General features: G+C 35.0%; 3 protein-coding genes across 5 annotated transcripts; 1 reads left to right on the forward strand and 2 right to left on the reverse strand.

Annotated features, from left to right (window-relative positions):
- Positions 1-297: 297 nt before the first annotated feature.
- Positions 298-2,745, reverse strand: LOC140832205 (actin-97-like). The gene is made up of 5 exons (XM_073196087.1): positions 2,556-2,745; positions 2,175-2,242; positions 1,478-1,871; positions 709-1,322; positions 298-629 (listed from the first exon to the last, which is right to left on the reverse strand). Exons 2-5 carry the CDS (start codon positions 2,232-2,234, stop codon positions 564-566), a joined length of 1,134 nt encoding a protein of 377 aa, XP_073052188.1. The 5' UTR covers positions 2,235-2,242; positions 2,556-2,745; the 3' UTR covers positions 298-563.
- Positions 2,746-5,368: 2,623 nt separating this feature from the next.
- On the forward strand, positions 5,369-8,466 carry LOC140832207 (probable plastid-lipid-associated protein 13, chloroplastic). Its single transcript, XM_073196091.1, has 7 exons — positions 5,369-5,801; positions 6,159-6,280; positions 6,360-6,443; positions 6,526-6,622; positions 6,982-7,198; positions 8,079-8,131; positions 8,213-8,466. The coding sequence occupies exons 1-7, from the start codon at positions 5,535-5,537 to the stop codon at positions 8,306-8,308; spliced, it is 936 nt and encodes a 311-aa protein (XP_073052192.1). The 5' UTR covers positions 5,369-5,534; the 3' UTR covers positions 8,309-8,466.
- Positions 8,467-8,694: 228 nt separating this feature from the next.
- Positions 8,695-12,656, reverse strand: LOC140832208 (delta(12)-fatty-acid desaturase FAD2). Of its 3 annotated transcripts, none has more exons than XM_073196092.1 (2): positions 12,549-12,656; positions 8,695-10,073 (listed from the first exon to the last, which is right to left on the reverse strand). In XM_073196092.1, the coding sequence occupies exon 2, from the start codon at positions 10,060-10,062 to the stop codon at positions 8,911-8,913; it is 1,152 nt and encodes a 383-aa protein (XP_073052193.1). In that variant the 5' UTR covers positions 10,063-10,073; positions 12,549-12,656; the 3' UTR covers positions 8,695-8,910. The 3 variants fall into 3 exon arrangements, with proteins under 3 accessions (XP_073052193.1, XP_073052194.1, XP_073052195.1); XM_073196093.1 differs by lacking the exon at positions 12,549-12,656 and adding an exon at positions 10,550-10,665; XM_073196094.1 differs by lacking the exon at positions 12,549-12,656 and adding an exon at positions 10,143-10,161.
- Positions 12,657-14,815: the final 2,159 nt, after the last annotated feature.

Consider the following 14,815-nt stretch of genomic DNA (forward strand, 5'->3'; position numbering starts at 1 on the left):
CTATATCACAGCACGTATTCTTGCGGCACTTTTTAGGATTTCATAACTAATTATTGATTAATATGAAAATAACAAAGTTCATAAGAAAATCATTTATATAAAATTTCAAAACACTATTTTCTTTGAATTTTTGGCCAAACCATCATGTTTTCGGATGCAATCCATCTCCCTTGTGTTGAAAATTAGAGTCCTTTGGTTAAACTTGTGTAAATTTGTGTTTTTTATCTTCTTTTTATAGAGTTGTATATTTTGAGTGTAATTCTAACTCAAAAACTAGTTTCAAGAAGAACGGTAGGCTGACAATAGAAATCACTGGTGCCATTCTTTTTTCTTTTTTGAACCAGAAGAATCATTTTCCATTCATTTCCAAAACTCAAAAAGCGCCATTCATTTCGATTCACAACTCTTCTACAATTCAATATCAATCTTGAAACAACGAAAGCTTTAGCAAGAATCATATCTTAAAAAAATTAAAGAGCAAGTTAAAGAAGAAAAAGAAAAAGGAAAGTCATATAAGAAACAACGGCAGCAAAATCATGTGATCGCCTTCTTCACAGTTTTACTCAGAAGCATTTTCTGTGAACAATAGAAGGGCCCGATTCGTCGTACTCTGCCTTGGCTATCCACATCTGCAATAGAAAAACACAAAGATCACTCAGACAGGGTTCATGTTTGGACGGCTATGAATGAATGTAAAACGAATGTTACCTGCTGGAACGTGCTGAGAGAGGCCAAAATCGAACCTCCTATCCAGACACTATACTTCCTTTCAGGAGGAGCCACCACCTTAATCTTCATGCTACTTGGAGCCAATGCCGTAATCTCCTTGCTCATCCTGTCAGCAATACCTGAGAACATTGTCGAACCACCACTCAGTACAATGTTACCATACAGATCCTTCCTGATATCAACATCACATTTCATGATCGAATTATAAGTCGTCTCATGAATTCCAGCAGCTTCCATCCCAACCATTGATGGTTGGAAGAGGACCTCAGGGCAACGGAATCGTTCAGCACCAATAGTGATCACTTGTCCATCAGGAAGTTCATAGTTCTTTTCCACAGAAGAGCTGGTCTTTGCAGTTTCTAGCTCTTGTTCGTAATCCAGAGCGATGTAAGCTAGCTTTTCTTTTATGTCCCTCACGATTTCACGCTCTGCTGTTGTAGTGAAAGAGTAACCTCTCTCTGTCAATATTTTCATGAGGCTGTCTGTGAGGTCACGCCCGGCCAGATCCAGACGCAGGATTGCATGAGGGAGTGCATAACCTTCGTAGATGGGGACGGTGTGGCTGACACCATCACCAGAATCAAGAACAATCCCTATCAACATGGAACATAGGTTGTAAAACAGTGACTTGACAGTAATCTTACGGAACCTTAACAATAACACCATATTATCATTTCTATATGGAGGAGGACTGGAGAGAGAGACGATTATTAAACAATAGAACATTTTCGATTGTAATTTTCCTCACCAGTTGTACGACCACTTGCATAGAGTGAAAGAACTGCTTGAATGGCAACATACATGGCAGGGGTGTTAAATGTCTCAAACATGATTTGAGTCATTTTCTCACGATTGGCCTTGGGGTTAAGAGGAGCTTCAGTCAAGAGAATCGGATGCTCTTCTGGAGCAACACGAAGTTCGTTGTAGAAGGTATGATGCCATATCTTCTCCATGTCATCCCAATTACTGACAATTCCGTGCTCGATCGGGTACTTGAGTGTCAAAATACCTCTCTTGGATTGAGCCTCATCACCCACATAAGCATCTTTCTGACCCATGCCAACCATTACACCAGTGTGACGAGGGCGACCCACAATGCTCGGAAAAACAGCTCTTGGAGCATCATCTCCAGCAAATCCAGCCTGATCATTTGGGATCAGCAAAAGAAATTAGCTCCTTTCCAAAATAGTAATGACCACTCAAATGCCCGGATCCTCAAACGATTCGTATCATTTTCATCCCTCAATTTTTAAAATATAATTATGACAGCTCCAAATCAGTGGGAAATGTTGATTATCATAAAATAGATTTATCTGAAATAATTTTGTCAGATATGATGTATTATCATAGCACGTCAAACCAATACAATATTTTATTGATTCCATGATGGTCACTGGACATTGAAGTTTAGTCATAAATGACAAATGGAAGCATCGGAATCTTACCTTGACCATCCCTGTCCCATTGTCACAGACAAGAGGCTGAATATCCTCACCTTCTGCCATCTTTTAACCTGCACACATCCGTAAAAAAAAAACTCGATCTTCCATTTATTAATTCAATTTCCCGGTACACGGAAATTTCGTTAACATAAAAACGTCATGGAGCTTAAATCCCACCAAATTAGGATCAATAACAAATATTTATGAAAACTTTATCGAGAAAACATCCTCGTAAATGAGATTGCATCCGGTCATTCTCAGATTATCAACTGAAAACGCCAATCCCAAAAAGCACAAAGATGCAGTGTCACATCAAACCACGAAAGTGGTGGCAATGTTCGAACTTCCAATGAGAAAAATGAAAATCAGAGGCAAAGATCGAACCTTGCTGAAAAATGTTCTCTTTTTTCCTTGCTGGTGTGATGGGATTTGTTTGGAAAATTCTCCCACCCTCTGTGCCTATCGAGCAGAGCCTGTGCTTCTTTAGTAAGAGACACACCACCCCGCCCTCTAGTTTAAAAAGGGAGAAATGAAACTCGACCTCAGATGAAATTCAGCTGAAATGATCCTTAAATTATTGTTTAAGAAGATCAGGACCGTTGATTTGCTATGATTTGTATCTGTGGTGTGTGGGCCACATGACAGCGTCCTGTTGGTGGTGGATATAGCTGTCTGGCTTTTGCTTTCAGTTATGCTGTGTGGACTATCGTGCCCCTCACTTTTTAGTTCGTTCCCTAATCTGTCCCTTCACCATGTATAGGGGTCAGATTGGACACTTCCACATCAAATTCCCGAGTCACCCAATAAATTACACCTAGCTAAAATCTACATCCACGTACAGAAATAAAAAAGATTTTCCAAATCCCAAAGAAGCCCCCCGTGGAGACATGGGCAAATTTGCCTCACCGCAAAAGCTGAAGACTTTTTGTCCAATTTTAGCCCTTTTCCGCTTTTTTCCCCCCGTGGGTCGGCAGAGTAAGAAGGTAGATTATTTTTATTTTAGCGGGTAAAATCTTATCATACATACAATTTCAAAAAAAAATGAGTCCTATATATGTATGAGTAAATCTTGGTCATTCATTATATCATGAGATAATGTCCACAAAGATAGATGAAATAAACCGAGAAAGAGAACGTCGTCATTTCCAGCTCATAGAAAGCGGTACTGACACGTGGCCGGTTTTGACCTGTTGATCCAGTCAACTTTCCCAGATGAACGTGCTACGCACACATGAACCAGAGGGTCGGAGTACTTAGAGGTTGGCCATCACTTGGCATGTTTGATAGGAATCTCCCTGATCACTTTCACATGTGATATTCGGCTTTTTTTTTAATCACGTAAAAATGTTTATATGCTAATATTATTTTTTGGTTGCATAAAAATGGGCTAAAATTCTAAAATCAATAATTTTTACCTTTGCATGTGATTTATTATTACATGTGTCTGATATAAAATGAATTTAAGAGTAAAATTGGATAAATACGTAGCAGTCTATAATAAAACGATTGAATGTGGGATATTAATGCATAATATAATATTTGAATTAATAGGTGATCAAACGGGACTGATAAATATTTCCCGCTTGTTTAATATATATTGCTCTACTAAATCTTTGATAAACAACACTGATGCGAAACTTGTGTTGATTAACTAACAATATGAAATACAAGAGAATGCTTGACACATATAAGATTTTCGTGTATATGAAATTAGAAAATGAACAAACCATTTATAAGCCCAAAATGCACACCAAGAATCATGCAAGATTAATTAACTAAATTAATCTTCCCATTAACTCAAGAATTTGAAGAGCCAAAAGTCTTCAATTAACTCGAGAATGTGGAAAGTCAAAAGACACTTCTACAATAATGAGCCACAACTAACTCAAGAATGTGGAGAGGTAAAAGACACTCTCACATTAATGAGACATAATTTTTATTCTAACTCTAAATTTGATTCAAATCTCCAACAATCTTGCGAATGGATCATTTTCCTTTGTGGACATCCGATAAAGAGATGGAACCCATCGTGAAAAAGAATTATTTTTATCGATAATGCTAAAAGATAAATTAAATAGGTTAGTTATGTTGTCGATTGAAAAAGAAATATTTCGACGACTGAATTATATATATCTGATCATATTTATGTCTCTAGAATCTGTAGACATATTGTATTTATGTAATTATTTCAAATATTCGTTGATTGTTATTGATATATTATATTTTTTCGATATATTTATGTATTGCTTAGTGTATTCGTTATTTGCGTACTTAAATTCATAATATTTATCGTAACAAGAAGACTCGTTTCTTATTTTTCGTCTCGGACCACGTCCGAACACAAGTATGATTCAAAGTAGGACTAGGTATCATGTAAACAATGCCTAGCGCAGGGTTGTTGAATACAAATGCATGTGAAGGTGGTGACGACAATGCGTGTGTTTGCTTCATTTTCTCATGGTTGTTCCCACATTAATGCTAGTGATAAGGAAATAAGAATGCAAATGGATTGAATACTTAATTCATGAATATCTCAGGTCATGTCTAGTATTATTTTTATTTGTTCGTAAATCCAAATTTTATAGTATAGCAGCACTAGATAATTACAAAATTCAATAAATTTATCATTATTTTATATATGGCGATTTTAAATGAATCAAATTTTGAACTCAAGCGAAGTTCATATAATATGATGCATGACAGACTACTCGATTCATTTGTTTATAATTGTGTTGTGATCTAAAAATATAATATACGATAGAAGAAATAAATAAGTATTTCTTATTGTCCAAAAATGTCCACAAAGCGCTCCTTTCCAAGCCAAAAATTTGTTTATTTTTTACACAATTAGGTATTCACAACATTTGTGTTTAAGAAACAAGTTATTATAGATAAATTTGATCTATGTGTTATCGAAAAATCGAATATATTATTTATTTATTGTATGCCCACCCAATCGATGATCAATTCATTTATATAAATTTTTTAAAATATATTATATAAAATAACTGTATACTTTATTATTATTAGTAAGTTATTTTTTTCTCTAAATCATAGCATAGATTTTTTTCCCTCTATTTTATGAAGTTTATTTATATTTGATTGCTGAATGTTGATGGCCAAAAACAATTTCGATGTCAGCTTCTTGATTTCCTGACGAAAATGCCCTTGGCCCAATGCTCCACGTATGACACTCCAAGCCTAAAAGCACAGGAGTCCACTGGCCACAAAGAAGAGTTTAATCTTTTCCAATTCTTACCGAGAATTAACAGATTCCCAAGTGTTCTTGTGGCTTCGATTTAATCACTACATTTGATTGATAATTGTTTTCATAAGCATTTCACTTCTTGGAGAAAGTTTCGAATGGCTTGTTCGATTTCAATTCAAAGCCTGTTAGTATCCCCAAGAATGCTCTCACCTAACATGTCATCTTCTCCACCTCTCCGATCCTCCACACCGCTTTTATTTCTTGAAATTAAGAATCATGGGAGTTGTTTGAAACGTCAGAATGGGAAAAGGAGGATTAGCAGAAAGTGCAGAGCTATGGTTTCGCAGACATCGAAAGGACCTTCAGCTGCTTATGCTAAAGAAATGGAGAGGCTCTCAGCCAAAGAATCTCTGCTTCTAGCTGTAAGTTTGTTTCAGTCCGTTTGAAAACAATTTGTCTTCACTGGTTATTTGTTTGATGCTATCTGCTTTAAGGTATCAAAGGTGTTTGTTTTCAATGTATTCGGGGATTTTAATGTTGGAAGGAGGTAAAAACGGAACTTGCTTTCAATTATGCACTCTTTGAAAGAGTTTGCATGTTTTTGTTGCTCTTTTGAATCCCTTTATTTGCTCCAAAGGTTTGTTCTTTAATGTAATTTGTTTTTCCGGTTTTATTAGGACCTTTCTGAATTAATGCTCATATCTATACATTTATGGAATGAAGTTTTTTATTTAACTAATCACTGAATCTTGTTCACTCCCGATTGAATGCAAATTCAGTTCAGAGATGCTGGGGGATTTGAGGCATTGGTCACTGGGAAAATATCAGATATGCAACGGATTGATGTAAATGAAAGAATAGTTGGCCTCGAGGGGTTGAATCCAACTCCCCGACCTACAACGTAAGTTGTTTATTTTTTCACTTATACTCTTGGATTGGGTTTTCGACAAGGTGTTCATTTTGTGCGTTCAGCTATCCAGGTCTCCTTATTTAGAAGGTCAATGGAAATTCGAATGGTTTGGATCAGGAAGCCCCGGGCTCCTTGCTGCTCAAATTGTGTTCGAGTTAGTTTCAATTTATCTCTTGTTTAGTTTCAGTTTTACAGAAAAAAGTACTTTAATTGATTGATCAATAATTGTTTCACAGGAGGTTTCCCACGGCATTGGCAAATTTATCTAGATTGGATGTGAGGATTAAGGATGGATATGCAAAGATTACGGCAAATTTGAAGTTCTTGAACTCGGTACTAAACTTCCTTTTTCAAAATGGTTTGGACCTTTCGCACAGATTCAAAGATGATTTATTTTGTTGGCACAATTTGCTGAATAAGCTTTGAGACATTATCTGCCACATTCATTTTATTGTCCCCAGTTTTCTTCGTTCACTGTTGGCACCGGGGAGTTGGGGTATGAGCTTACGTAGTTCTATTCAATTGATAAGATTGATTGATGCAACTGTGTTATTTGAAAGATTGACGACTTTTGGTATATCAACAACCACTCGATCTCATAATTACAGATAACAACTATTCATTATTTGCTCTTTGTGTTGGGTGGAGACGAAATTTTTTGTGCATTACGAGTATCCCTGGTCAAAGTGCAGGTAGAAAGCAACTTCATTCTCAACAGCAAATTATCTGTTGAGGGGCCACTTCGAATGAAAGAGGAATACATTGAAGGGATAATTGAATCCCCCAAAATTAAAGAAGATTCAATCCCTCAACAGCTAAAAGGTGCTTTTGATCAGGCCGCTAGCACAGTGCAACAGCTTCCTGTTTCCATTAGGGATGCAGCCATGGGTGGTTTCAAGGTCCCTCTGGGTGAGCATTTTATACATTTTCTTCTCTCCAGGTAATAAATAATGTTCGCTCATTCCACTAGAACTTTATTAGTGTTTCCAGTGTTTTTGAGTATAAAAAACCAGCACCAGCTAACATCCCTGTGTATGGTCCTGAATATTTCTGAACATAAACTTTGGTAACTATGCTTTGGTGCTACTTTGTACAAATATAACTTTCGTTCTCTCTTGTGGCAGCCCTTATCCTTGAAATGTGAAGTCCTCTTCATGTGGTTTGATATAAGTTGGTCTTTTGCTAGATGAGATTTAAATTGCAGTCTATACAACAATACTGCTGCTTTCAAATCCTTAAATGGTGGAACTTGGAAAGCTCCGAAAAGTACATGATTGTTTGCATTTGTGAAGGTTAATCATGATCTTTAAGTTGGATTGTGCACCACATTTGGTGCTGCTGTGATTCTTTCCCTCGTTGATTTATTTGTCACAACAGAAGAAATAACAGACAGGTCTGAGTCTGATGTTGACTGTAAGCTTTGATTGTAATTATGTGAGCATCCTCGGTGTGCTAGAGAATCACCTTAGGCAAGCATTTTCTAAAAAAACTAGAGATATCTTGGTTATAAACAGGACGTGGAGAATTTCTGTTGAGAAAATGTGGATTTGTGTTTCTATTGTAATCTGAATTATATATATATATTCTATTGCATCTATCTCAGTCATGGCTCTTGGTTGTCCTGTAAGAGCCTTATAAATGCAATGTTTCACCAAGCGTGGCACCTTTTCTTGCTTTGGTTACTTTGGCTTCTATATTTCAAACAAACTCTTGAACAGCAAGTATCGCATATTAGAATTTCAGCGTTATTTTCCCTTATTTCTTCATTAAACATGTTTTTAATCTGAAGGTGGGACGTTTCAGAGGCTATTCTTGATATCCTATCTTGATGATGAGATAATGGTAGGTTCTTGTTGTTGCTTACATCTCTAATTGATACATCTATAGTGGTGCATCTCAGTTGGCTGGTGTGAATGAATGCAGATAGCTAGGAGTACTGCTGGATTTCCTGAGGTCCTCACAAGATTAGATCCTGGTCCATCTGTGGCTGTTGAACTGATAACCGAGTATGAAAGTTGAAGGAATACATTTAGAATCCCTTCAAATAAATGGCAATATCCTTTTTGCTTTGAATCAAATGTATCCTTGTCAACAAAATTAAGGCCCAGTGTGAAACATGACGAATCAATCCAAATCTTAGGAACGAATAAATGTGAAATTTTTTACCATTTCATCAATCCCTATAAGCAAATGTTCTTTGTTGGCGGACCATAAACTAATGTGTACTGTGCTGTTCTTTAAGTCATTGTTATTTTTTAATAATATATACTACAAACCATTCTCGATTCTTGTATAGATCTTTTCATCATCTCGTCAACTGATTCATGTCAAGTTGATTGAACTATTTTGGTCTGTTGTGACTACTATTCTATAACTTGAGGATAGATTCTTAGAACGCCGAAAAATGAAGGCTAAAAATTAGGCGACGAAGATTGTAAATTCTTCAATGAACAACAGTGCATTTAATAAATACTTATTTGGTTTATATAAATGGAGATGTTTTGGAAAGTACAAAAAACACAACAGTCTGCTACATTAATCCGCAATGCAACCAAAATCTACTTGAACCGCCAGAAATTCCCTTATTCCATTCTTCCGGACAGTACTAGCTCCGTCCAAGTCTACAACTTGTTGTTGTACCAGAAAACACCTTTGTTCTTGTTGCCTTCATCTGACTCGACATAAATGCATTCCTTTGCTTCTCTCCACATTGCCTTAAAAATCGGAGTCCCGTCGAATTGATAGTAATTATCTAGTATCGGCTTGATAGCTTTTGTAGCTTCCATAGCATGATAATGCGGCATTGTCGAGAATAAATGGTGTGCTACATGAGTATCAGTTATGTTGTGGAACACATTATTCAGAATACCATAATCTCTGTCCATTGTGGCTAAAGCTCCACGGAGCCAATCCCACTCAGAAGAATCATAATGAGGGAGCGAAGGATGAGTGTGTTGTAAATATGTGATCAAAACTAGGAACCCGTTAACTACAAGTAACGGAGCACCATAAACACAGAATACCCAAAAAAATCCTTTAGCTGCCGTTAGACGCAAAAGCCCATATGTGACAGCAAGAACACCTGCATCAGAAACAAGGATTTGAACCCGTTCCCGGTCTGAGTAGATAGGGCTATTCGGGTCATAGTGGCAAGCAAATCGGTCATAGGGTCTTCCTGAAACGTTGAATAGTAAGTACAAAGGCCAGCCGACTGCAAGCTGGAAAATGAGTGAGAATACTCTGCCCGGTGGGTTGTTCAAATACTTGGCAGATCTTCCGAGTCTTGACTTGACTTTGGGTACAAACACTTCATCACGATCGAGTGAACCAGTGTTTGAATGGTGGCGACGATGACTGTACTTCCAAGAAAAGTATGGGACAAGAAGAGTAGAATGTAAGATTAGGCCTACCGTGTCATCAAGCCATTGGTAGTCACTGAAAGCATGGTGGCCACACTCATGAGCTATGACCCAAACACCGGTTAGTACACAGCCTTGGCATATCCAATAAAGTGGCCAGGCAACATATGAGAGATGATAGGGGAGATCTTGGAAGTAATTGGTTGCGACATAGTAGAAGAGAGCGGCGATTGCAAGGTCATAAATAACATAGGAAAAAGAACGGAGAACAGATCGCTGAAAACAATGGGGCGGGATGGCTTTCTTAACCTCACCGAGTGTAAATGGAGGCTTCGAGTGTGGTGCTCGTTCGAGGATACCTGATTTTGTCTTCTTGCCCTCGGGAGCAGTAGACATCCGGCCTCCAGCACCCATTGTTCAGCGACCTGCAAGAAGCTCAAGCCTATCAGACAAATTATTTTCCAAACTATTGCATACTTGTATGACTCAATTACCTCAAGGCATTTTATGTATGAGTAGTACAAAGATTTGAGATTATCTGACTACTCATTTAATGCGAACATATGACTATACGAAGTCTCTAAAAGAAAAATATATCTTTGAATGTAACTGTACAAAAGTTGAAATGGAAGTAAGACAACATTTTTTCAACCTTTAATATGCCTATTAATGGAGGTCATCAGTCGAGTAGCTTAAAATACAAGTTATTGAGACAGCAACTAAATTTACTTCCTTCTAGACTCAAACATATGGCAAACCACCAAGAAACTAAGATAGAGCAAACATATTATGAAAATATAATTTTTAAAATTTAAGGCTCTAGGGCACATGGAAAAAAGAGTAGGGCAACGCAAAAAGCACTGGCTGAGTAGATTTCTGAGTCAATGAAAATCAACCTTACCAAACTGATTAGCTACAAGCTAGAGTGGAGATTAGTGAGTATATCGGGTTTTGGTAGAAATTCTTAGTGCAATTTGATCAAGTCCAACAATTTTACACAGATCTTCAATGTACATGCAAACAAAATAGTGGGTTTAAAACGAATATAGCATAAAGAAAAAGGTGATTAGTACAAAAATATCAGATCATACAATGATATAATATTTTCAATAATTTCAAAACATGTGTTGCCGTCTGATAAGAATATCCAACCAGTAGAAAGATGCAACAATTTGTCAAGAAACGATAAATTTTCTCCTTGAAATGTGACCATTGGAAACCTTCTTTTATATTATGCGAAAGCAATCAAACCATCTAAATTAAGAGAGCATATGGGATATCCAAGTCCAAGATGCAAGATTTCGATACAACTAACGCAAGAACCCAAAATTTCCATATTTTTTTATGCAGATAAGGGAGTACATCTTCCTTGGTCAGCATCGGGACACACTCATTAATTGACAATAATTTAGTTATCATCCTAAATGTCCCATCTACATTCCTATTAAAGAAATTAAATTGTAGCAAAATAAATAAGGGTGCCGAAATAATTATTTCAGCCTGCCACGCCGACTTCCTAAATTTAATTACCTACCATTATAATTATATTATAAATCATAAATGTCTTAAAGTTTGACAGCTCCTGCCTTCTGATTCTATTAGTTTGGGATGGAATGATTTTCTTGTTTTTATAAATAAAAAATAATACGACAGCCAACAAATACTTGCGTGGTTCGAACTTCAAATCTAAGGCACTCATTCGTGGTTCGAACTACTACTATTAGTATTATCCGTATAAGCAACATTAGCGGGAAATTCTATCCTCCACATGGTGGAGGATCCACCCTTCAATTGAAGCGGGGGGGTTCACATATTTGTGTGAGCTCCACACCACATAAAATGGATGCCACACCGGGTAGAAAACACTTTTCGTGCCCAACAACACGACCCCAAAGCACAGGGAAACCTGAATATATTAGCTGGCAATCATGTTGCTATGACGCAAAAGGGGGAATAGGCCTGATCCCCAAAAAAATGGAACGTAAAATACAAGCAGAACTACAGAAGCCCCAATACAACAAGCCCCAATACAACATTCTTGGGCTCTGTTTAATGCTTTTTCATTTTTTATGAAAAAAAAAAATCAGAATCGGTTCATATATTTGGGCCGGAAAGAAAATAAAAAGGAAAGAAGGCCCAAATGCTTGTTTAAATATTGTTAAAAAACTTATTCTGCATCCATGATTCCATACATCATTTATTTTTAAATAAGAATACCCTTGTTAAAGAAAACACTTTTTAAAAAAAGGACACTTGGAAAATGAGAAAAAGAAAATAAAACACTTTGCAGAGGCCATCTTTATCAAACGTTCTCAGTTATTGCGGAAATCTAAATCTGATAGAGACGTGACAAAGTAAATCAGATCAACGGACCACAATAACAAATTCAACGCATCGGTTAGGTACATACCACAATTTTTCCCCTTTTCTCTTCATTGGTAACAATCTTGTAACTGTAGACAAATATCAGAAACTTTTACACCGCACCTCACGTTTCATCTCATTTAGTTCCAGAAGGAAAAAACAACGAAAAAATGTGTTCCTTTTGAAAAAGAGAACGCAGAAAGAGACTGCAGACCCAATAAAATCCAGATCCGAACTCTCCAGACCCAGAAACTCTACCGGAGAAAAAAAAATCAAATCCCTTATTTCTTTTACGCATGCAAGAATATCAGAATAGCTTTTTCTCGGCATCATCGGGTAAACATACACGTTCAAATTCGCAAAAAAAAAAAACACAAGGCACATTAATAAATTCAAAACAACACAGCCCACATCAAGATTTGTTCGCAGTTCTCAATCAATCAGGAAACCGACAGAGGGAAAAATATATTACAAGCGAAACTAGATCTATAGAAGCGCGTATATGCGGGCTTGCTCAACATTTGACAGAAAATTACCTGGAAAATTTAAAAAAAAAAGTGGCTCTTTCTCTTCCCTGATTACTCTGTGGGGGATATTTTATTGTTCTGAGATTTGGGAGAAGACAGGGGGCTTATTTATAAGCCAGCGTGGTACACATTATATTTTTATATAAATTTTAATTTCAAGTATTTAGAATTTTCACAAAAACTATTTCATTTTAAGAATTTCATTATTTTAGTCTATTCAAAGGTATATTTTTAAAAATGGTTTTTTTTGTATATATATAAAATATATTCTTTAATATTTTAAAAAACCTAAAATATCTTTTTACCATTTTCAACCTCTTTTAAATACAAACTTGTAATTTAAATTCATTTTATTTTTCTTCTTTAATCAAGTTTTCAAAATAAAATATGTAAGTCACATGAGTAAAAATCCGCTATTTAGAAAATAAATATATTTGAAAAAAATTAAAATAAATGAAACAAACAATGTATATTTTACTATTTCTCGGTTTCAACCTATTTTATTTCACATGCAAAATTCTTTGAAAAATAATTGTCTTATATGTTAAGTTTTTAAATAAAATTTATTTTTCAAAGTAATTGAAGTAACTTTAGTTTATTGTGTATTATATTTTTCTTAATATAAAAAGATCGTTTACTTGTTCATCAACTTTTTATGGGAATTATGCATTCAATTTTTACATATTTTATTTATTTTCAAATTTATTGGTTATTTATCTAATTTATATTAACAATAATACTTTCATAAAGTTAATATTTTCATAATGAATAATTATATAATTATAATATAATATTTGATAAATTTAATATGCTTTTTTGTTAGGAAAAACTTAAAACAAGCATTTGCACACTGCTTTTACCTTTAATGATGCGTATATACACATGTTTTTCAAATAGTTTGGACAAAAAAAAAAAAGATGTTTTAATGTTTATAATAAAAGCACATGAATTTTTTATTTATTATTATTTTTTGTTTTTTGTATTTACACGTTTTTATTCACTAAAAAAATCTGTATATACGTTCATAAAATAATCGAATAAAATTTATGACGATTATTAGTAGCTAAACGTAAAATGGACAAAATTTATGATGAAAAATACCCTTTTTGGGGGTACTTTCGATTGAACGGTGTCAGTGTCTTATAAAGTAAATGAAAATAATAAGACCACAACTGCGGATGAACGAAATTTCGATTAAACTAAAATAATCGACTGAATGGAATTAATTCGAAAAGTTTGGTTTATCAATTTAGTTCTATTTTTTTACAAAATATTATTATTTATGTTTATTTTGTTCGACTCTGGTTCTTCACAAGAAGTAATATAAATAAACAGAAATAACGGATTTTTTTATGAGTTTTATTTCTTTATACCATATTGAATTTATTTTGAATTAAGATAGTGTTTGCAAAATTATGATTATGGACTTTTCATTTACAAAATTTTGCAAATCTGTAAAGAAAAAAATTCATAATTACCTTTTAAAACATTTGCAAATAATACATAAACGTATTTCAATTGAATGTTATGTTATTGGTATATTGGGTAAACAAACTAAAATTTGGCTTTCGTTTCCCGAGTTTGTCCTGAATTTAGTTTCGGATTATAATTAATATAGTATTTGATTTAATTGATAAATAATAGTTTGTTTGATTTCCAGCATCTAACTTAATATAACTTTAGGACATTATATCAGTTGTGCATCTAATAGTGAATTTAATCCATCTTTTTCTGGTTTATTATTTTTATTGAGCGACGGCCCTTCCACTCGACACCATCGGATATGCATTATGTGAACGGAAAGCCTTAAATTAACATAAGTGGTCTACTGGAAATCAATAGATTTCATATACATTGATAAATGTTTAGGTATAGAAAGTCCGGGTAGCATCTAATTTCTCAAACCAAGTGCACAATTTCTGTAAATGCAACTGCTACTCAAAAGACGGGGTTTTGGCCTTAAAAATTTTGGGGAAAAGGGAGGAATACATGGTGGTTCTTGTCTGAATAAGGAGAACTCCGTATATATTATATATATTAATTAAACTTCAGAATAGGTACTACGTGCAAAACATAGTATTAACTATGTGTTTATCAATTGTAATATATGTTTATCAGAAATACTAATATGATATTGCACACGTGTTAACGTGTCACGTAACAGCGTTTCACGTGGGTGCTGCATGCGAGAGAAAGGTGGATCATAATTTCTGATAGCCAGTGAGGTTTAACTTCACAGCCTGCAGAAACAAGGCTATCTTGATCCAAGTCAAATG

The sequence above is a fragment of the Primulina eburnea genome, chromosome 5 (assembly GCF_022965805.1).
Source record: "Primulina eburnea isolate SZY01 chromosome 5, ASM2296580v1, whole genome shotgun sequence".
NCBI lineage: Eukaryota > Viridiplantae > Streptophyta > Magnoliopsida > Lamiales > Gesneriaceae > Primulina > Primulina eburnea.

Coding starts and splice junctions, on each gene's coding strand:
- LOC140832205 (XM_073196087.1), bottom strand. CDS start 2,234: ATGGCAGAAGGTGAGGATATTCAGCCTCTTGTCTGTGACAATGGGACA. Junction 1,872..2,174: donor ATGGGACAGGGATGGTCAAG/GTAAGATTCCGA, acceptor CCAAATGATCAG/GCTGGATTTGCTGGAGATGA. Junction 1,323..1,477: donor TGCAAGTGGTCGTACAACTG/GTGAGGAAAATT, acceptor CCATGTTGATAG/GGATTGTTCTTGATTCTGGT.
- LOC140832207 (XM_073196091.1), top strand. CDS start 5,535: ATGGCTTGTTCGATTTCAATTCAAAGCCTGTTAGTATCCCCAAGAATG. Junction 5,802..6,158: donor AAGAATCTCTGCTTCTAGCT/GTAAGTTTGTTT, acceptor ATGCAAATTCAG/TTCAGAGATGCTGGGGGATT. Junction 6,623..6,981: donor ATTTGAAGTTCTTGAACTCG/GTACTAAACTTC, acceptor GTCAAAGTGCAG/GTAGAAAGCAACTTCATTCT.
- LOC140832208 (XM_073196092.1), bottom strand. CDS start 10,062: ATGGGTGCTGGAGGCCGGATGTCTACTGCTCCCGAGGGCAAGAAGACA.